We start from the raw sequence: 23,509 nt of genomic DNA on the forward strand, positions 1-23,509 counted from the left end.
GTCTTTTCATTAAGGGGCCTCGGGGCACTGTTAGTTTTGGTTAAATCCACTAACAACAGAAAGGCTCCTGTGTGTTTGCTGGCAGTGTGTCCCCTGATGAAGTACTGTTCTGCAAACACAAATTTATATTTTCATTTTTTTTAATTGTAAAGATTTTATTTCCATTTTACAGAATGCACCAACTCATATCTCAAATAGGGGTACTTTTTCTGGAAAATCTAATTTTGCAATTAAAATAACTTATTCTTATTTAAGATTTTGAAGTTGCCCTTGCCCTACCCCGAGGCCTCAGAGTGTGAGGTTGGGGGTCGAGTTTAGTATTGAATGCTGACTATTTACATACCCTGTACGGCAGGCGTTATTCTGAATTTTTTTTACCTATAAAATTCTGCTATCAGTATTTTTAGAAAATTTTATTTGATATTAAACTATTGTAATTAAAAAAAAAACATTGAAAAATCAAAAAGAAGTTTTAACCTAAATTCAAGAAGACATATGAAAAGTAGTGTTATGTGAGTTGATTAAACAGAAATGAGTACAAGAGCTCAATTTTTGTTTTAGGTACGGATATAGAGATGCATCATGAAGCATTTTTTATTGTATAACTGGTTCTTTTGAGTGATGAGCGTAAACATTCTGTGTGTTGTGGGTTTTCAAACTTACATTATTGAGGGTTTAAACTTCTTAGGCCCATGTGTAGTTTTGGGATTGTTTTGAGTAATCTTTTTCTTTTCCTTAAATTTTGCTGTATAATAAAAGCGATGATGGACAACCTTAGAGAGGTAAGAAAGAGAAGTAAAAGTGGCTTAGAAATTCATTTGCTAGTTAGGCAAGTGAGGTATTGTTCCCTATGGATTCTGTATGCTATATTGAGATCAAATTAACGTTGAAAGAACTAGTAGTTTAGAAGCTATTAAGATTTCATTAGTTACGAGCATTGTTTTGTATTTATACGTATCCGACATTGCTATGCAGAAAAACAACGTATCAGATCTCATGTATTGTTTTATGCTGAATCGGATCAAGTTCAGCGTAAAATAATATGTTGCAATGAGCTACCAAAATACAGGATTACAAGTCGACTGTTTATTGCCAAATATTCTTCTTCCAATACAAAAATACTCGGAGATTGTCACCTGATTCCTTCATCCACTAAGATATTTCTTTTGGAATTAAAAAACTCCGCTGAGTAAAGGAATGTTGTTAAGTAAGGCTGTTTTAGCTAATCCGTCCCTCCTTTATGTTGTGTAGTTGATTGAGAGTAGCGTAGATATTGGATTTAGCGTAATAAAGTACACAGGAAGCAATGTCTCACTTGTCTAAAAAGCAGTGTCAGACAAGTAAATAGATGTAAAAAACTGTGCTCATTAAAATAATAAAACTTTTGAACTATTTCAGAGCTACCACAACCAGGGGAAAAAATTCGAAAAGTAGGAGAAAAAGATGAAGGAAAGAAATTGTTTTTCTAAATTGCTATCAGAATATATATTTGTAAATTGAAAGAAATATATCTAGATGTTGAAACTGACTAACTAACTTGAATTCTAAAATTCAAGCAATATTAAAACCTTTAAAATTCCAAACAGCTTTTTTATAAAACATTTCTCACCACTCACGAAATTTTTCCGACCTGTGGTCATCCTATATTAATCTTATTGACTTAGTTTCTATATCATTCAATTTTGGTCAAAATTTGTACCTTTTTCATATAGATATATAAAACCATAATGTCGTAACTATTAATCCTGCATCAAATTTTAAATGGTTTATTTACATTTAGCATAAAATATAAAAATACCTCATTTGTCTAATCAGCAGTATTTAAGTCTCTATGCTTTGTCTCCGGCCGAAAACGTCCAAAATTGCTTTTTTTTTTCTACAGTGTACAAGAGGTTAAAAATGAGACAATTCACGATGCTTAGTTATAAAAAGGCACACGAAATGTAATTCTGGTACCTATTTGTTTAGTGATAGCATAAAAGAAAGAGCCTAAAGTGTAATAAATAAACATTTATTCTTCTTGTGTTATAATAATAATTAATGAAACAAATTTAGAGTAGTTTCTCGATGACCGGGTGAGTGAGATAGACGTTCATCTCGTGGATGTTGAGAATGTGCGTACTGAAATACTGTATCAGTTGAGGAATGGAGTCAAAAGTCTGTGTCTGCTGCTTTATCACATATTTCCCAGTCGGTAACTGGACTATCTTTACATGCATTACTCCTCTGGAACTCCTGTAAGAAAAGAAACATTTTAACTGCTGTTGAATTTTATCTGTGGGGGTGAGGAGTAATCGACCATGTCAAACGTCATCTATGAAAAGGTACCCCAACATAAAATCGAGTTAACATGTCTTATATACTAGTGAATTGTAGTGGTAGATACCCTACAGTACTCCCCCACCAGAATTTTAGCTGTGATAGAATTCGATGAACGGATGCCACTAGTTTATTCATTGCTGTTTTTTAGGAGAGTTGTATTAAGATCATCGTATTTTTGAGTACTGATCGTGAGAGCTGTATTAAGTTCACGAACGTGGTTGCTCCTGTGTTGCCTTTAGCAGTCGAGTGGCTACGTTGTACGTTGTGTATGATTGAAACTGATCAGTAACAGCGCTAGAAGTTGTTTAGCAGCAACAGCGCTAGGAATTAATGTCGCAGTCACAAGTAGCAAGTCAACTGTTCAATGTGGACCATCCAACGAAGTAGGCGTGTTCATATCGAAGTGGGCGTTTCTGCCAAGGTAGGCGTGTTCACATCACGTCTGAAGATCACCAATGTGGGGATAGTAGTTATCGACCATGTCAACCGTCATCTATGAAAAGGTACCCCACCATAGAGTCGAGTTAACATGTCTTATATACTAGTGAATCGTAGTTGTAATTTTGTAGTGGTAGATACCCTACACATCATTCCTTATCAGCTATTAAACACACTTCAGTGGCGTGGATAACGAGAAGACATTTGTCCCCGGACGCGGCCTTAGAGGGGTGCAAAATTTATGAAAATAAATTTTAAAAAAAAACTTTTTATTAATTTTTTTTAAATGTCACCAGTTTTATTTACTAATTAAACGCACCATAACTTTTTTTTCTCAAATTTTTATTTGATTTCTCGAAAAATTAAACAGCGTGTCTATTATTATCATTTTATAACCGTCGTTAAACAGCCGACCCAATTTTTGGGCTTACGACTAACAATGTTCAAATCCGTAACCTTGTAATGTTGAACCCGGTCCTGAAGACAAGGGAACTTCTGAATCAAGTATTGGGAGAAATTTGCCTTCGTGGAGGACTTTTTTTTTTTTTGATGGAACTAACCCGTATTTGTGTTACATGGTGAGGAAAACCGTTAAAACCTCCCACGGTTAGCCTAACGGCAAGGGATTCTAATCCATGGACCGTCTGTCCGTGGGGATATTATACGTTGCGAGCTATTACTGGTATCGAACCCAGGTCACCTCGTTGGGAGACGAGTGGAGTTTTTTTTTTTTAATTATTTATAGCAAATTGACAATATATTCAGTGAATAATGCCCTTAGAATAAACTTTTATCCATCCATAAAACACATTGAATGCGATCAAAAACATCTAAGTTTAATAAAAACTACATTAGTAAGTGAATCGAAAATTAATTAGGTTATCAAGCTACGCTTTTTTTTTCTTTTTTTTTTAAAGCGTCTTATTTAAGGTTAAAAAGTCTTATTTTATGTATAAAAAAATTAAGAAAAAAAAAACAATTCAATGCCAAGTGAGCTGGGTTTAACACAATCAGTTTAAGGAAGTCTCGTAAAGGCCCCTTAAAGTCTCAAGCCATTATGCCTGGGATTTGACCTCAGGCGCAATAACCTTATCTACTTCTTTGACACAATTACGAGTCCTATTTCTGGCAATGTGCCAAAGCAAGCTAGCTCCTTTAGCAAAGCAAGCTCAAAGGAGTTGTGATGTAATTAATCTTACAATCTGAGATCTTTTTTATAATTTTATAATGCATTTATACGAAAAAAAATTCTGGTAAAATTAAATTTTTAAAAATTGTTTAACAAAATGTAAAAGAAATCAATAACTATTATTCAAAATTAGTTTTGATTATTATTAAATTAAATAATTATTGAGATTTACGTTTAGCATGGAATTCTTTTTAGGTTAACGCTTATTCAGAGAAAGTATGTTTTTTGTGTGTGATTTAGTTACTTAAATTACAACTCAAGGCTGTTGTAAGAAACTGTTGCGTTTTACGCATATCAAAAAATTAAGGAACAAAAATTTTTTTGCGGATAACTCAAGAATCAGTTATCAAGAAGAATTTTATCTGAAAATACATCAAAGTATGACTCAAACGAGGCTAAAAAATAAGGGATGGCCCGAACTCAAGATCGTGTGTTAATGGGCATCAAAGCAAGATAGTCCAAAAAGGATGCAGGACCTGTTGGGAGTTAAATATGGAATATGACAACCCCTGACTGCAATGCAGGCTTCACAATGAAGTCCCATGCTGTTTACGAGGTTAAAAAACGTTTTGAGCAACAAATCCGATTCCTCCATAAAGGCTGTTTTATAACCGGGAGGTTTCTGATAGAATGGTGAGCTGCAATTGCTCTGCAAAGAACATCTCAGACATACAAGATGAGATTCAGATCTGGAGATCAGGCTGGCCGCCACAGAATTTCTTCATGCAACTACTGTGGTGCAATATTTTACCAAACATGATGATGAAAAACCCCAAAAATTTTGAGAATGAACACTTTATTTAAAGTTAACATCAAATCGAGCTTTTTTTTTCATATATAATTTCGAGGGATTAATTTAAATCTAAATATTTATAATGGAATAAGTTTACACCAGACTTACTCAACAGAAACAAATGTTCTTCGTTAAAGTATGTTTTTATTTCAGTGATAAAGATAGTTATATTGTTATTTCCTCTTCAGTTAAAGATACCAACTATACAAACATTTTTAGTGAACTGTATTAAACGATTTTATAATACATAGTTTCTACAAATTCTCCATTCTATATTTTCTATAAATTCTGTTAAACCTAGTTCAACGTCGTCTTAATATTCTCTTTATGCTGCACTATATTTGAATCACTAATTTTAAGAATTAGTGTATGTATGCATTATAATTTGTGCTAATATGCACTGATTCTTATTTTATATTGGCTCGTAAAAGTAACTTTATTTGCTGCTATGAGTTTCTTACGTTACTGCAATTTAAATTTTAGTGTTACTGAATGCTAAAAATGGATGAATCCCATTTTCAACGAGTGAAGACGCAAAAAGAGATGGTGAGATGATGTAACAGAAAATACATTCCTAATGAAAATTGCTTACTGGAAATCCAAGGCTAAGAGAAGGAAAGTTTGGAACAACATTGTTCAGTAAGCCAAAGCCCACAGTGGGCTTTAGGACAATAAATTTATTTTTTTTTTNAAATTTTTTTTTTTTTTTTTTTTTTTTTGGTATGGTATGAGAACTTACTTGAGCGACAGCAGATATTGCCTCTTCAGTTTCTCACTACAACGGACTAGAAAGCTCCCTTTCTTCATAAGACGGAGCAAATTCTCAGCGTCTGCCCTGCTTATGGAACCATGATACCATCTATAATACAAACAAAAAATAAAATGAGAAACAAAGAATGGCGGCAATAATAATATCATAAAGTTAAGACAGCGAACTGCGCAAGAGACGAAGTTTCAAAAATTAGGTCGAAGGTTAAAAGTACTTAAGACATGAATGACAACGATAAACAGTACTTTTTGGAGCTTATATTGACTTCTTATATGATGAATTTTCATAAAGTTTATAATTATAACAAAAGGGCAGAAGAAATCCAATAGAAATTTCTTCTTTGTTGCATTTTCAGTTGTAACTTTTTCACTTCAAAATCCTCAAAGCATATTTTTACGATTATCTTTAAACTGCTTATCACAAACTGATTTTAAAACTAAACTACTATGCATTAAAAAAAAAGTGTGGTGTAAAAGCTCTCCAAATTTGGTGATGTGCAACCCAAACATATATGTAAAGGAACACTTTATTCAAATTAACATTGAATTCAGCGTTCATACACTTTAAAGGATACAGTTCAGTATAAACACCAATAATAAAGAATTCTTAGACCAAACTCGTGAGCATTCACACTATTCTAGAATTAGTTTTCTTTCCGAAAACACAAATTTTGAATATCGTCAGCAAATTGTTTACAATTGAGCACGAAATGGCGTGGGTTTATTGTTGTTTTTGCACGTTATTTTTACGTCTACAGAAACAAAAACTCGCCTTCATAAAATGTGTATATATATTTAGTTATCTAATATGGATAACTGTACTTGTAATTTTTAAATATCTGTCAGTTGTATAGAACAATCTTATAATCAATTTCTATCATCTTCTGTTTTGTTAAGCCTAATTAATTTCCTCACGGTGTTCTCTCTGCGCTATGCATATCTCAGTTTATTTTATTTTAGGAATTAGTATGTGTATACATACTAAATTAAAACTGATCTTGCATTAAATTGTATATAAAAATAACATTACTGACTCTTATGAACATTATATCTTGTTATAAATTAATAATTAATTAATATAATTGCTATAAATTTTAGTATTACCTAAAACCGAAAATGAGGGTAACTAATTTGCACCTAAAGTAATGAGAAGGAACATTTTCCCTGGTGTTTCAAAACACTAAACAACAAAAAATTATCTGTGGTGTTCCGCCACGCCACTTTTGTAATTGCTCTATTTCTGGTGTTAAGATACACTAAAAATTTTTACTGAGTATAGTTTATGCTCATTACTTAGATGTTTTAAAAGGAGACGAGTTTAATTTTCCTTAGAATATTGCGATTTGGATTGGAATACTGTCAAGAAATACACTGGTTATCATAAATTAAGGAAAAATCACAAAAATAGCGATAACTCTTTCAAAAGTAAGCCAAACCGTGCAAACTTTGCATATGTTGTCCACTAAGAGTAGCTGAGTAAAATTGCAATNAAACATCAAAACATTATCTGTGGTGTTCCGCCACGCCACTTCTGTAATTGCTCTATTTCTGGTGTTAAGATACACTAAAATTTTTTACTGAGTATAGTTTATGCTCATTACTTAGATGTTTTAAAAGGAGACGAATTTAATTTTCCTTAGAATATTGCGATTTGGATTGGAATACTGTCAAGAAATAATAGTTAAAAAGGAAGAATGCTTACTCCTGTTTCATAAGATGAGCTGTAGGTTCAATCTCATCTTCATTTTGAATATCCAAACATAAGTGGCGCCTCATTCTTTTCGGAGCCCGGCTAAAATCCAGCCATAAGTTGTTCCTGGTCGCTATTAGGAATTAATGAATATATACAAATGTATGTAAAGGTTAAGCATTCAATATGAAATCTAATCTATAAATAGATTTAAGATCAAACGCTCAACCATTAAGACGATTTCCCACAGAGAACTGATTATAATGTTAATTTTAATTTGCTTATAAAATATAATGACGTGATTGGAAGTGAGAAATTGATCACTTGCGTTATTACAGTCCAGAAATGCATTAAAAGCAATTCAAGACATTGAATTGATAGAACAAAATTCAAGTTTAATTCTTATTTCTTGAAGAAGGAAAGCAAAATCATAGAGGTAGAAATCAAAGAAGTACGGAGTCCATTCATTTAGGATAAAAAATTAACAATGGATAACTACATCATGCATAAAATAAACTGATGAATCAAAATTGATTGATTATTTTGGAGTTACATACTCACGGAGTTATACAAAGACTTAGAACAACACGAAGAAATATGCAATACTTTTCGAGATCATCAAGAGAACATTTAAAATGGCAATAGACTGACCATATAGCTCAATCACTGGACTCGCAACATTTTAAACTGGTATCTTCATGACAGGAAGCAACCAATAAAGTAACAATTTCGGAAAAGTTTGGTATTCAGCAGTAACTATTGTAAAAGCTGAAGAAGAAATTTGGAATACAAAAGTCAGACTGTCATAAAGTTTTGAATCAAGTGTTTTGGTAAATAAGAACGGGGTAAGCATGATAGATCTGAAAAATATTTTTTTATAGAACGTTTTTAACCCCGTTTTCTATGCAGTGATACACATTTTCTTGATACACATTTTTTCGAATAATTAATGTTTCATTATGTTACGTTACCTTTTCCCAATTTAATTTATGCTGCAGTTGCATATAATATAAAATTTTAACGTTACGGTTATAAAAAATAGGAAAATATAATTACTTTGTTAATATACATACTACGTAGCGCAATAAACATAGTAAAATTGGTGTAAAATGCGAGAAATTCGGACAATGAAACAGCATTAAAAAAATCTTCTCCTTATTCTCTCCATAAATATAATATGAAAAACAGAAAATATATTTTACTTTAAGTTTAAGCTATAAAATGTGGCAGGTCATACAACGGGCATAAAAGCTAAAGGATAGGATGCTACTGTTGTTATAGTTCATTTAAGTCGCACTGGAGCTGCACAATGGGCTATTGGCGACGGTCTGGGAAACATCCCTGAGGATGATCCGAAGACATGCCATCACAATTTTGATCCTCTGCAGACGGGATGGCACCCCCGCTTCGGTAGCCCAACAACCTGCATCCGAAGTCGAGCACTTTACGGTAGAACAGTTTAACTAGGACCAATACCGCACACCCTCGGCCCCTACGCAGACTGATTCAAGTGGTCACCCATTCGCACACTGACCGCAACCAGTGATGCTTGACTTCGGTGATCTGCTGGGAACCGTGTCTTAACGATCAGTCCAACGCGGGACGAAAAGGATAGGATGCAAAAATAAAATAAATTTTAAAAAAAAAACACTAATTTTTATATTATTATTGTTATTACAGATTTTATTTACCAGAATTCAATTCTAAATTGCTACGTTTCATGTCTTCTCTGTAGTTTTTACCAAAGTTAAGTATTGGTGTAGACTCACTACTTTTATCACTGTCACATGGTCCCTTTCCATTTTCAATCGCCGAATCTGCACCTGAAATTTATAAAAACAAATCGTTTAATTACTTTTTTTTCACCAAACGGCCTGTAAAAATTTAATTTAATAAAATTATTATTACGCATTATTAGTATTGTTATTTTTTAACTATTTGCTCAATAAAAACAACAAACGGTTTTCAACAAATGCGGAAAAGCAAGTGTATTTATTTTATTACTACTCTCTCTTATAACGGGATACTTCAAAGAACGCTATACCACTGGAGAAACATTGCATCCCAGATTCTCCTTCTCCTCCGTAACTTAGTTAAAATTTAAAGTATAGAAAAAGTGAGTTCATCATCAGGCAAACCTAGATTGAGCTATAATGTTTCAATTGCTGGAAAAAAAATTCAAAACATCAAAATGCAAACTAATTAATGGAAGAGAACTTTTCCATTGCGTTATCTTAACTTCTTCTTCTTCTTCTTCTTCATAAGCGCAACAGCCTTTCACAGGCCATCCTCTAATAATTCGTCTTAATTTTCATATTTTGAAATTTTTTGTCAGTATTTTACTTACTTCATGCCTTACTCTAGGTTTTCCTTAACTCAGTTTTTCTGCACTTTAGATTTTAAATTGCTTATAGTGGTGAAAGAGAATCCGTGATGAAAAGTTTTTCTCGTGGTATTTCGCCCTCTCAATGTTATTCTGGCAAATTACTCTGTGACAAATCGAAACAAATTCAAAAAAATACTTTTTTTCATATTAATTTTATACTTTTTTTAAGTTACACAGTAGTATTCGAGTTTAAAATACTCCGCTATTTTTTTAATCTGCATACGAACATATTCAAGGCCACGAACAATACATGTACAGTTCACATACAACATAATCCCCATAAACCAATACACGAGTGCATTTATAACAGTCTCTACACTTGAGATCTATATTTACTCTTCAATATGCATCTACATATCCTCAGGCTCTAAGTCTGTGTGAGAGGCAAAAGAGTGGTCTGCAAGTTCATTTACACCTGCACCATCAATAGCTAAACTAATTTTAATCTATTTTATCACTTTATTTTTTGAGTTTCTTACGTTTTAAGTTTAGAACAGGATCCACAAGATTAAGGAAAAATTGGATACGTGTCCCATTTTTCCTTTGCGTAATATATTCCGTTTTATCTTTGCACTTGATCAAATTCCGTTTTTCCTATGCACTTGATCAAATTCCGTTTTACCTTTGCACAACTTTGCCCCATAAGTGATTCATGGTACGGTACATGTATTGTACAGCGAACCGACTCTTCTGAGAATGTATAAGTTATTGCACAAAAGCTGTAGAACCTTATTACCATTGTTACTTATTATCTAACCTAATTACGATTGGGCAAATGATAGTAAGTAAGCGTACTTACTAGTGTTGGCGTAGCTTTTGAGTTCAAATGACGTATAACTGGACGTATTTGGCGGCATTATTTCCAAAATGGAGTTCTCATTGACTAAGTTATTAGTGGAAGCCCTGTTGTCAGCTGCAGTTGATTTGGCAGGAAGAGAAGAAATCTGTGGACTCTTTTTGGACTCATCCTCTGCTACGTCCAGTTTCTTGAATTCCACGGACGGTGAAAATGTTTTCTTCGATTTTTCTTCCGTAGAGCAACTTGGAGCTTCAGTATGAGTTTCTGAACTCCTAAAAGAAAATTGCTAGTTGAAACAGGGTGTTATGCATACAGAGAAATGACAACCAAAGTACTGAATAATACAGAGTCTACTACTGTAAACTTGGAGGGGAGGTAAGACAGATCATAAAGATCGCGAATTGCAACACCACCTCCTAGATAAGAGCAGGCCTCAGCACGAGTTACCATAAATATCCTTTAATAGTCCAAACGTAATGACTATGACATATTTCGTATTTTCAACCACTGCGCAGCTTAGTACCCCTAACGCAATGACAACTTTCTTATTTTTCATCTACTGCGCAGTTAACTTCGTTAGATCGGACTACTAAATTGATCCGTGCTGAGGCATTCCTTCTTCTAGGAGGTGTTGATTGCAACCCATGCCCCGAAATAACATCGTTGGCTGATATGAGTGACTCATTATGAAGTGTCTGTTCGTGCGCATTTGAAATTGCGATTTACATTAATTTTATATTAATTTCTACATTAATATAAAATTATCTGAACTACATTAATTTTATATTAATTTTGCGTTCTCTAACGGTAATTGTCAGAAAATGCATTTGAATAGGTCTAAAAACAGCGATTGAAAGGTCATTTAAGGTTTAGTAAACAATTTGGCGAGTTAGACAAATTAGAAACCAAACACATTAAATTACGTAAAATAGCTTTTTTCCGTCAATTTGAATTTAAAATTGTACTACAAAATGTAAAATTTACATAAAATACTGTTTAAATTGCGCATTGACAGCCGATTCATCACGAGGAGACGCCCTTAACGGCGTAAGACGTCATTTCACATGCATTATTGTGCAATTTTAAAACCTTATGGAGCACAACGTCCAAGTTTGTAACAGCTGCACTCTATAGAACTTAGTGTCTAATTTAGTTTTCGCATTATAATAGTATTTCTGCATTGCTGTTATACCACCTGTTTCCCTATTATTACTACCAGTTGAATACTGGTTCTGATTTTTTTTTAAAAAACCGTACATAATTATTAAACTGTTATAAATTAACACTATGCAATCATGCACAAAACTGAAAGACGCGTGCCGAGACAATGAAATGATTTAAAATGGTTTTACTTTTTCGTCAAAGCTTTTTGTTATCTTTCCCGGTGACTTTACGTTGTTAGATTAAGCAAAACACGTTTTTAGAAGTTCAACTCAAAATAAAGATTAACTATACTGAACCAAACCGAAAATGATGCAATTAATAAGTGAGTCCAGATAATAGTCAAGATTTTCCATATCAAACAATTTTCACGATGAATAAGTAAGGCGACTTAAATTTTCTTACTTCTATTACCGATAACTTTACATTAATTAAGTTTCTGGAAACATTTTTCAAAAGTGCAAGTTTAAACAATCTAAACACGTGGTTTCTGATAACAACTAATTTGAGAACGCCACACCAACCACTTTTATTTATTTATTTGAGCTTACCTGACATGAAGAGTAAATAATTATTGATTCTAAGTATTAAAGAACGTGTTATGAACTGTAAGTAAAACTTGCATTTGATTAAATAGCTGACAAGCATCAGAGATTTTATCTTAAAATTATTGAAGAATAAAGTTTTAATTTCTGTAATCCTTTTTTTTTTTCTTTTCCTGATCCCATGAGAAGTATTTGTTTTCCACACGTTTCTCCCTAACACAAGAAACAAAGCTTTAGAACGAATTTTAGTATTGAGGATCAAAATTGCCCAGTTATCAAACTTTCTAGACCTACACGTTAAGTATTTATTTAGAATTAAGTACTTATTTAGAACATGTTAAGTATTAATTTTGTATTTTTATAGAAATAAAAACTTAGTTACGAAGTAATTATTTAGATTTATTTTTGATCGTTTCTAAAATGATTTCAGGCATTTCAAACGTAAACTGTGCTACGGTGCCGCATACTGTCGTACCAATTATTGGTGACAGAGCCTGCCTTTTTCGGGCAATAGCATAGATATATTTAAGTTATAGCGCTCGACGGGATAGCGTAAGGACAGAACTCAATGGAGCACATATCAGAATGACTTTTCTGTCTTATCTCAAGACAGAGATGGAAATAATTTTAATACTTCCACTGCCTACTTTGTCCCCAACTCATACTTTGTGTGATTTAATGGCCGCTGGACAAGTTTATAAACTATTATTAAATTTCAATTCACAAAGAACTTTGACAATATCGCTGACATCTCTTGCAGATAGTTAAAATTGAAATCAAAGTACTAGCACGCGGACAACAGCTAGAAGACGAAAAAATTTGGTTGATATATATATGAAACAAAATAAGGTGTTAGGATTGAAGGAAGGGTTGAAGAATTAAGATGCTTAAATACACAGTTGTGCATATAATGAAAAAGATATAGTAAATTTAAGAAAAACAAAAAGAATACAATGGCTCCGACATGTGGAGCGAATGAGTGAGGAAAGTGCAACAAAGGAAATCTGTCAATGAAAACTAGAGGGGAAAAGAAAGGTCGGACGCCCTAGAAAGAGATCTGAAAGAAATGAAAATCAGAAATTGGAAGATAAAGACAAAGGACAGGAAAAAGTGGAACTGTGTGGTAAAGGTCCGTCATGAACTGTAGAGACGAAGAGTAAGTATAATTTGTCTAAGCTAAGAACTCCTCCAGTTACAAAGTCTGAGGCCGTCCGGTGCTATGGAAACAAGAATGGCGCATTTTCGGGAGGGTAGCTTCACTCTAGGACTAACACAATGGACCGAAGAGATTCTCTTTCTCTCGCCGACCCGAGCAGAAACCACTCCAAAACAGTGGCCCCGCACCCCTACTTGAAATAGTCATACCTCGTTACCATGGTCCCCGCCACGGGTCCAGACGAATGCCTGGAGGAGTTCTCATTTTAGACGAACTATAAGTAAGTTAATACAGTTGTGTTGTGCATTCGGCTTGGTTACCATTAAAGTTTGTGTATTATACGATATTACTTTAAAAAGCAGCTAGTTACATTTTATTTTGATAGATAAATATCGATTGGTCGTTGTTGTATAGTAAATGTTATATCATTATAGTAAATATTATTATTATTAAAACATAATAAACCTGAAATATCCATTGAAATACAACTGCTAAATTCAGATAACTTTCTTACTTGGATTCTTTGCGGTCTGCTCCACACACCCACGGAGTAAAGAGCTTCCTAAGGGGCAAGGCTGGAGATCTTGGGGATCGTTTGGGTACCCTCTTACCTCCTGACCGATCAGAGTCTGTACTGGATCTGGAGGTCGCGGGGGAGGGTCTTTGGCTATGAGCGTGGATTGCAGGATCCGGACTGCAGAGTCGTCTGCTCGTCTCCAGGATGTCCTCTGGATCTTCATCGATATCTGCCGGACTGGCCGTACTGTCGAACGCTGTCTCATACAGATGCCGGACTGCCATGTAATGCCTCAAGGGAAATTCGAATCTACAACAGAATCAGTTAGATAATTAGGCTCTGTATCAAATAGATTCGATGAGGGTAATTTAGAAAAACAGAGGAATCTCACAGTTTTCAGAAGCGACGTTAAACTCTGACATAACCTTTAAATTGCTTTAATAATTTTGAGATCATAGCGCGATACAATACATTATAGCACTGCAATTATGAAACTAGAGCAACCTTAGAGTATTACCTAATTTTAGTAATAGGTATTACTAGCAGTATAGTAGTTGATACTGTTTTAATAAGTACCAAATAAAATAACATGTATACCTACTATGAACCGTGTTGTGGTTAAAGGCACTGATGAGGTATTATTATAAATGACTGGGGTTCGATCCACAAAGGCACCTTGAAGCCATCCCTGCTTCAGATCATTGGACATCAGCTTGTCAAGAAGTCTGTGTGTAACGCTGACAACATTGCTAAAATTATGCTGCTTGTCTAGAAATTGTGGAGTCCCCTAGCTCATGGCGAGCCGTTACGGGAGTACTTTTTCATACCTACTATGTGTACTATGGTAATAGGTTTTTTTCGCCTCTCCCTCTAAAGGGGCAGGCTGGAGAAAATTGCTTGATTGAGGTAAATTTTTACTATAATGAGTTGGAACCGAACAGCAGCATCATGCCGAATGATTATGAATACAGTTAAACTTTGCTGCGATGGAATAAACTTCTAAAAATATGTTTTGCTTAATCTAAAAAACCTGAACCACTGGAAAGTCAACAAATAATAATAAATAAATTTAAAAAATGGAATTATTTCAGTTTAACTATTTATGACGGTATGAGTGACGGTGAAATTTCATTATGTCTTTCAGACAGTTATCAGCTTTCGTGCTGTTGATCAATACAGATTTATTAATTATAGATTTTTTATCGACCCAGTACGAAGAATGGATATTCAACTAGTACAACATAAAAAGCTGTCTCCCATTATAATAAGAGAGATATTGGGGATTTTAATTCTAAAATTTTATTATAGAATTATTTAAATTTATTTTTTTTATTCTAATGAAACCCATCAGGACATTTTTTGGGGTTAAAAATTGATTTGCAGCGTTGTTCTAAATTTAGAAGCTAATTTTAACATAATTCTTATGGAATTTAAGAATGAAGATTTTGTTTACATTTTAATGTTAGATTAGTCTAAATAAAAAATATTATTAAACTTTTAGAGACCCATAAAAACGATTACAACGTATTATTTGCTGTCTGTGAAAGATAAAAACGGTTAAAGAAAAAACAAGTCAAAAATAACTTCTGCGTTTTGTAAAATTGAGACGACGAAGATGACAAATCTACCTTATGCTTCAAGGTTAAAAACAACTTGAGTCATATCCTTTCCCTCTCTCATTCCTTAGCTTTTTTTTCTCACAATTAACAATGGTGATAGGATTACAGTTACCTGTTGTTATACTGTATTTTTATAATGCGGTATTTTATTTTATTATCTTGGTTAGATAACATGACAATTAAATACTGAATTCGTTTTTCATTTTCGCTATAGTTTTTATATTTATAATAATAATACTACACAACCTGTATTGTATTAATCTATCGGATGAGCTGTTGGATTTTTCATAAATATTATCTCACTTTTTATCAATATCCCCCCCCCTTGTCATAAAGTGTCACACTTCCCAAACCCCTATACCTACCTTGTCACATGTAACGCCACCGTAACGGGTATATTTGCATAATGCGTATGCTAGCATTAATGCATAAATATATGCTAATATTAGACATGAATAAATGCTAGATGTATAAATACATGCTAACAGTTCAGAAACAAACCACAGGCTGTAAATCATATTTCATATTTTATTTTCAGAATTAAACAGCGTTTTTTAACGGCGTTTGTTAGCATGACAATAACAATGATTGAGCGGGGGGGGGGGCAGACTTTTTTCTTTCGTTTTCTGTACCATGAGAATTATAACAGATTTTAAATACTTTCGTAATCGCCGATTTCAAATCTGCAATCAGTTTCTTTCTATAACACACAATTTTTCTTTCAATTACATTTTCAATCTTTTATTTTCTTTCGCAATGTACAAGCTTAAAAACATTATACATGGCATGGGGTCACATAAATGTTGTGGTAAACTTCTAAGAGAGTTAGGACACATCATTAGGATTAAAATTGCATATGAGCCCATTCTCGGAAATGTTGTCATCCGCCGCTAGGGGCACTTCCCTATTATGAACTGTTTCTTCGGGTTCTTCTGAACAGGTCATAATAGGGAAGGCCCCCTAGCCGCGTACGATGTCATTTCCGGGCATGGGTTCCGACTCAATAGACAAGGGAACTCCTGAATCAGGTATTGGGTGAAATTTGGCTTCGTTAAGGAATTTTTGATGGAGCTAACCCACATTTGCGTTACATAGAGAGGAAAACCACGAAAACCTCCCACGGCTAGCCCGATGTCAAGGGGACTCTAACGTCAGCACTGTGATCGATGCAAGCCGGATGTCTAATTCGTATCGACCAGCCATCGCTGGAATTTGTACCCGGGTCACCTTTTCGGAAGGCGAACGCTCTATCCCCTGAGCCATCACGGCTCCAGCTGTCACAAAAGAGAATTGATGCTTGACGGGCATGGTTTACGCGAAATAGAATGGAAAGAATACTTTGCTAACGTAAACAAATGGCGCGTTTTAACAACCAATCAGGATCGAGGTACCCACACTACGTCACTTGTAAGTATCCCATTGATGAGAAGCAATCATCGGGATTGGTGAGCGGTAGTGAACAGGGGGCTTAGCCCCCTAGTAACATAGTTGAATAAATAAAACTTTACTCATTATAAAAATGTAATACATTTTTCCCATGATTGCATTTAAAAATCCCTGATATCATATTCACTAACTGATTGGATTGCACTAACATCCAAAATTGCGGTCTCACTTTAATGAAATCGGCTTAATCACACTTTATTTACTAATTAGCATTTTTTAGAAGAAAAGATACTTAACAAATAACTATTATAAAAAAAATATTATAATGACTTAATCTATTTTACTGCTTTAGATTAGAAATATACTTTAAAACCTTATATAAATTATATATATATGAAAACTGCAAAATATCTTTATTTTGCTGCGAGGAAGAAACAAATAGCTGTAGAAACAAATAATAGAAACAAATGTAGAAACAAATAATAAAGTAATAACCAGTTATTGCATTTTTTTTATATTGATGTAGATAATATTTTATTAACAGTTTTTGCAGAGATCATTAAATCTTTGATGATATGACTGAAAACTCGATGTCTCTGTTAGGGTCATATATAAAGGATATATTTTTGTTTTTCTTTCACTAACACGCTATCGGTTTGTGTTGTAATCGCTTAGCAACTATGTTGTGTTATAGTTTATTGTTTGTTAAAATAGATTGTGTACTGCGATCGAATCATGCGATTACGAAGTGGAAGTAAAATAATAATGTCTACTGTTCTCTTAAATGAGAAACTTATGGAATTTTCATAAAACCTGTAATTGTGAGGTTTAGACCAGGGGTTTCCAACTTGCATGAGGCCGGGGGCCGCAATTAAAAACACCAGTCAAATGGCGGGCCGCAACATTATCAAAATTTTATCTAGGACTCTTTTATGTTTGAAGGAACATTAAATGTTACTGTCAGATTTTTATCAAGTTGTACAAAACAAACGTATTGAGTTACAAATTATAACATATACGATTAATTTGCATTTGAATAAAGATTTTCTTGGATGCAAAACCTGAGAAATATTTTTTTTTGCGCCGTTAGTATGTTAAATTTCACACAAACGAAGAAATGATGTTTTTTTAAAGGAAAGAAAAGTATTTTAAACCCATAAAGATTTTTTACGAAAATTGTCCGCAAAAAATGACAACTAATATACTTCAGCTCGGGGACCACAAAAAAGTCTTCGCGGGGCGGATGCGGTCTCTCAGGCCGCCAGTTGGTAACTACTGGTTTAGACCAGCGGTTCTTAACCTATGGGTCGCGACCCAAAATTGGGTCGCGAAGCATATTTCTTGGGCCGCGCTGAGTCGAACCAAAAAAGCTAGTCAATACACCAAATAATAAGTAATACCAACACCTCCTAAAGGAAGTCATTGTGGCTTACTCAGCCTAATTTTGACTTTTTTGGGGGTCGCGACATGAACATATTTGTCAAATTTGGGTCGCGGCTTAAAAAGGTTAAGAACCACTGGTTTAGACAGTACAATTAAAGCCAGCTAGATTAAGACTATTTTTTGAAGGCTCTGTAGTCGTAATGATGCTTTTCTGTGAATATGCTATTTTTATGACTGTTATTTCATAACATGCAAATTTTCATAACTGTTGTGAGGTTTTAACAGTTACTCATGACCGTTAGGTGAAGTTTAGCCTATCTTTAGCCAGTGCCCTCAATGTTTGTTCTGAAAATGACGCAAAACGTCAATTTGAAGAAAAGCCGCAGTTTTTAGAAAATGAAAAGCGTTTGTGGTCCAATTTTTTATTATTCAGATACTTACATGCAATGTTGCATTATCTGGGTTCATGAAAATTTGAAGAAAAAAAAAGGAATAAAGCATTGCTTCTGATAATTTTAATCTAGGTGGGAAAATGTCGCCAAATTGGGGAACTTTAAAAAAGTTTAATAATTTTTAAACTATTTTTGTTCGCTCTTAAGCCCAGAGAATTCTTTACAGCAAGATGACAAATACAGTTTAAATTTAGATCTTTGCTTCAAGTGTAATATTTTCAATAATATTTTCAAAAAAATTAAAATATATATTTATTGATAGTTTATTCCGTTTATATTATTGTATCAATATATTGCGTTGATTTTTGTAAAAATGTTAAAGTAAATATGTAAAATGTCAAGCGCGACGCGCACTGTGACAACCATGAGCAAGTGAACTTGTACGCTCAGTTGATTAATGGATTTGCTCTCTCCAATCAAAACATTTAAAGCAAAATACTATCATTTTAAGGGGACACTGGACGTTCAAAGCAAAAATGTGCAATTGCTGTTCGATAATTTTCAAATTTTAATAGAATATTTGTATCATTAATAGAAGTCTGTACAAAGATTTAGAAAAAAAATTAAAATTTAAGTTATAGCCAAAAATATGGCTTTTAAATGTTGATAAATTAAAAAGTTCCTTCAGAACAAATTTTAATTTTTTTAAATTAAATTATTACCTAAATACGTTGTTTATAGATATTTAAATAAATTAAAGTGCTTATGCTAACCGTATAAAAACCTAATACACCTAGGCATTAAATTTTTATTTCATCACCTAAAATTTCTTCAAAAAAAAAAAACACGCTTTAATTATGTTTCCTCATTTATTAAAAAATTAAATTAATCTATTGAGATAATCAAATGCCTTCATAGTTAAACAAGCCACTTCGAAGACTATCTGATTTTTTTTAAAGAATAAAACAAAAACTGGTGCGCAAAGAAGTTTTTGAATTTGTGAGAACATTGACAAATTACATTACGAGAAAAAGCAACTTTGACAACGAGAACTACGTATTGATATAATATGGGCTTTTACAAATTCATAATCTTATAACTCGGTAAGGAAAACTCAAATTTAAACACAGTTTGCTGCATATTATATATACAAATAAATCCAATTTTTTTAATATTTCCGAAACCAAATAATGGATTTTTGTAGGATTTTTCTCATTCTGAACGTCCAGTGTCCCCTTAAAAACCAAGCAAATTTAAGGAAAAGGGGACGTTTCTTGCTTTTCAGTGGTGCCATCTATGACCAAGAATACGAATTAAGTCACACACGCGTTACTACCCTTTTATAGGGTGAACCCCCATTCATACATCCATTCATTCATTCATTTACAGATCGGATTTCGGACCTGAACCAGCGAACGATCAATCTCCAGCTCAGTACCCCATGGGAACATAAAGAACTTTGTGACCCGACAGATTTAGCTTGCAGCAGTCATCATTTACTACACGGGGATTCTTCGGTAGTCGGGGATCGAACTCAGGATCTCTTGTACCCAACACCCTACCAATCTGGCTATTCCGCTCCTGTAAATGGTGTTAATTGGTATCAATAGAGAATAATTTTATTTTAAGAAAGAATTTTGCACGCGAAGTAAAAATGATAATAGCTATTTCTGCAGAAATACGACTACCATTTTATTGCAAATAGTTCTAATATATATTTTGATTTTTTTTTCCTTGACGAATAATAAAAAGTTATTTACAGTTGAAGGCAAGAAATGTCGATTACTCGATTTTATTTTCATTGTTATTTTGCAATAAGCTATTTTGGAATAATCGTTTAATTAATAATTTGTAGAATAATTATGCTTATTTTTTGATGCAACTGAAATGATAAATTCAATTAACATGTTTATAGTTTCAATACAAATAGAAGTAATGTACCGTAATGAACTATTTTGAAACTAAATTAATTAAAAATACATATGAAGTATTAAAGTGTGATAAGAAATTGAGCCGTTCGCCTGTATCTAATGCGATTGCCGTGATTTATTGTTCGTTGGTTGGTATTAAGGCTTCAACAAAGCCTAGCAACCTTAATCGATTTCGAATGATGTGGAAAGCGATGCAAATGAAATATTGACGATTTGGTATCATTCGAAGGATTTACCAAAGCGGAATCCGTGCACAATTTATCATTCGAAATACTTCAAGCTCAAAGAGTCATTGCCCGTGATTTTTTTTTTTTTTTTTTTTAGNTTTTTTTTTTTTTTTTTTTATTGGAACCGTATTGTGTCTGAGCGATAAATTGATTAATCACTTCGTTATTTATTGATTGAAATGAAGTTTTGAACATTTTCTATCCTACCATAACTGGGAATGTTCAAAATTAACGTAATTTTACACGATCATAGAGTGAAAATCGACGCCCGGTGGCTGAGCGGTAGCGCTTCGCGCTGTCGTGCCACAGGTCCCTGGTTCGATCCTTGGGCCGGGCAAGGCCGACTCAGCCTTNAGTTTTGAACATTTTCTATCCTACCATAACTGAGAATGTTCAAAATTAACGTAATTTTATTTTTTAAATAAAAACACGATCATAGAGTGAAAATCAAATTTCCAATTTTTAGGGGAAAAAATTTATTAAAAAAATAAATTGATAAACTTTTTCTTCCATTTCTTGAATTTTGGCGCATCTAGAACTACTATCTATAATAAGTTTTTCAAAATTATTAATCTATTCACTTTGATCAAGGTTGATGCATTTTTAGTAATCAATAAGAAGATTTTCTATTATTTATATGGACTTTAGATCGCACGGAGAAAAAAATTCTGGTATAAAGACATTACTGTATAGTGATGATAATTCTGGTAAAAATAAATATTTTAAAAAAATATATAATTCTGGTTTTCAAAAGTATATATATGATATTTATGTTTTTGTTTCCGTTTCGTAATTTTTCCATTCATATGGCAACGGTTTACCGGAAATTCTTATACTCAAAATTATAGTTCTTGTTATGAAACATTTGGTAAAAAATACAAAACAAAAAGGCATATTTAACCAAAAAAAAATGTTTTTCGTTTTTGCCATGGTATTAGGATGAAACTACCATACTTTACTACAGTTATCAAATTTCATCAAATATTATAAAACCATATTTTATTGTTAATTTTCCCGAAATCGTTACTAAAGTGCTTCAGTAAAAATTACCCAGCTTTTAGGTGTTCTCAAAAAGCCAAAAACACGGTAAATTTTACCATGTTTTGACCATACTTGTTTCTAAGTACGAAATCATGTTACAAATGTTCATGTTCATGCGATATCTTGAGTAATGACGTACTTTCTTTAAATAAACATACCTTTTTGTCGACGTATTTGGATTCCTAAATCTCACAGTTTGTACAGGAGAGCAGCCAAAAGTTTGGACCCCTTAGTGCTAATTTTACTTTTTGCGTATTTCGCCGTATCTTGAGAAGTTTTCAATCGAATTGAAAAATTTTTGCACGCAATTATAAAATTCATGTATCCATCTTTAATCCCAAGACAAAAAATAATTTTAATTATTTTTTTTTAATTTTCTTTATCAATAGTTGAAAAAATTTTGAATTGAAATATAAAGTTTTAAAAATTTTAAAGAATGTGTTTTTATATGGTTTCGGACCTGGTGGCCGAGTGGTTAGCGTGCCTGACTGCGGAGCCGCTGGTCGCGGGTTCGAATCCTGCTCAGGGCATGGATGTTTCTTTCTCTCTGTGTTCTATGTCCTTTCTCCTTTGGGTGTGAATGTGACCAGCCCCATAAACGAGTTTTTTAGGTTGTGTGACGTGGGCGACGCTGCTCCACCGCAGTGACTTCACCACAGGTGCCCACTGGGTAACGAGAAGAGAGTAGCAGTTCTGGCATTTCTGTGGCCAATGGGACAACCCCCAAGTGTCCACAATTAAAAAAAAATTATATGGCAAAATACGAATTTCAGATGAAATCGGTCGAACAGTTCAAAGGAAATCGAATTTTAACAAAGTCATTTATTTAGTCATTAATTGGATTATACCTTTTTTTTATTAAATAGCAATTAAACAGAAATCAATCTTTACTTCTTACATTTATTCTGATTCAGGAGAAAAATCCTCTATTGCAAATTTGATATCAATTATTTCACTAGTTTTTTTTTCCAAAATATTATCCAAATTCCCATATTTCTTTATTCTATTTTAGTTATGTATCATATCGATTAGCTCCTATTTTCAATTGACACGCAATTAATGTCCTTTGCAATCAAGCTTTTTACTTCTGTTGGTTTACTGGTTGGAAATAAAGCTTTTTGATAATATTTTAAATCGCAATTTAGAAAAGTTTTTCTCAAAAGCATATACCTAAGTACCACGCTAGTATATAGAATGTGTAAAGCACTAATAGCGAAAATAAAATTACTATTTCATCCTCTGTGACGATACATTAGTCTAAACAAAAGTTGAAAAATACTTACATTTATATATATATATATATATATATATATATATATATATATATATAAATGTAAGTATTTTTCAACTTTTGTTTAGACTAATGTATCGTCACAGAGGATGAAATAGTAATTTTATTTTCGCTATTAGTGCTTTACACATTCTATATACTAGCGTGGTACTTAGGTATATGCTTTTGAGAAAAACTTTTCTAAATTGCGATTTAAAATATTATCAAAAAGCTTTATTTCCAACCAGTAAACCAACAGAAGTAAAAAGCTTGATTGCAAAGGACATTAATTGCGTGTCAATTGAAAATAGGAGCTAATCGATATGATACATAACTAAAATAGAATAAAGAAATATGGGAATTTGGATAATATTTTGGAAAAAAAAACTAGTGAAATAATTGATATCAAATTTGCAATAGAGGATTTTTCTCCTGAATCAGAATAAATGTAAGAAGTAAAGATTGATTTCTGTTTAATTGCTATTTAATAAAAAAA

At 33.0% G+C, this 23,509-nt stretch overlaps 1 protein-coding gene across 1 annotated transcript in view; it reads right to left on the reverse strand.

The window, feature by feature from the left end:
* Positions 1-1,995: 1,995 nt before the first annotated feature.
* The window catches only part of LOC107456953 (tyrosine-protein kinase Yes), a 24,969-nt gene continuing 3,455 nt past the window's right edge, over positions 1,996-23,509 (reverse strand). The window contains exons 2-7 of the mRNA XM_016074949.4: positions 13,762-14,073; positions 10,386-10,657; positions 8,892-9,023; positions 7,213-7,333; positions 5,482-5,601; positions 1,996-2,235 (exon numbers count right to left, since the gene is read on the reverse strand). Of these exons, the coding sequence (XP_015930435.1) occupies positions 2,052-2,235; positions 5,482-5,601; positions 7,213-7,333; positions 8,892-9,023; positions 10,386-10,657; positions 13,762-14,048 (1,116 nt within the window). The 5' untranslated portion in view covers positions 14,049-14,073 and the 3' untranslated portion in view covers positions 1,996-2,051. The remainder of the gene's footprint in view (positions 2,236-5,481; positions 5,602-7,212; positions 7,334-8,891; positions 9,024-10,385; positions 10,658-13,761; positions 14,074-23,509) is intronic.

Source organism: Parasteatoda tepidariorum, chromosome 5 (assembly GCF_043381705.1).
Source record: "Parasteatoda tepidariorum isolate YZ-2023 chromosome 5, CAS_Ptep_4.0, whole genome shotgun sequence".
NCBI classification, from domain to species: domain Eukaryota; kingdom Metazoa; phylum Arthropoda; class Arachnida; order Araneae; family Theridiidae; genus Parasteatoda; species Parasteatoda tepidariorum.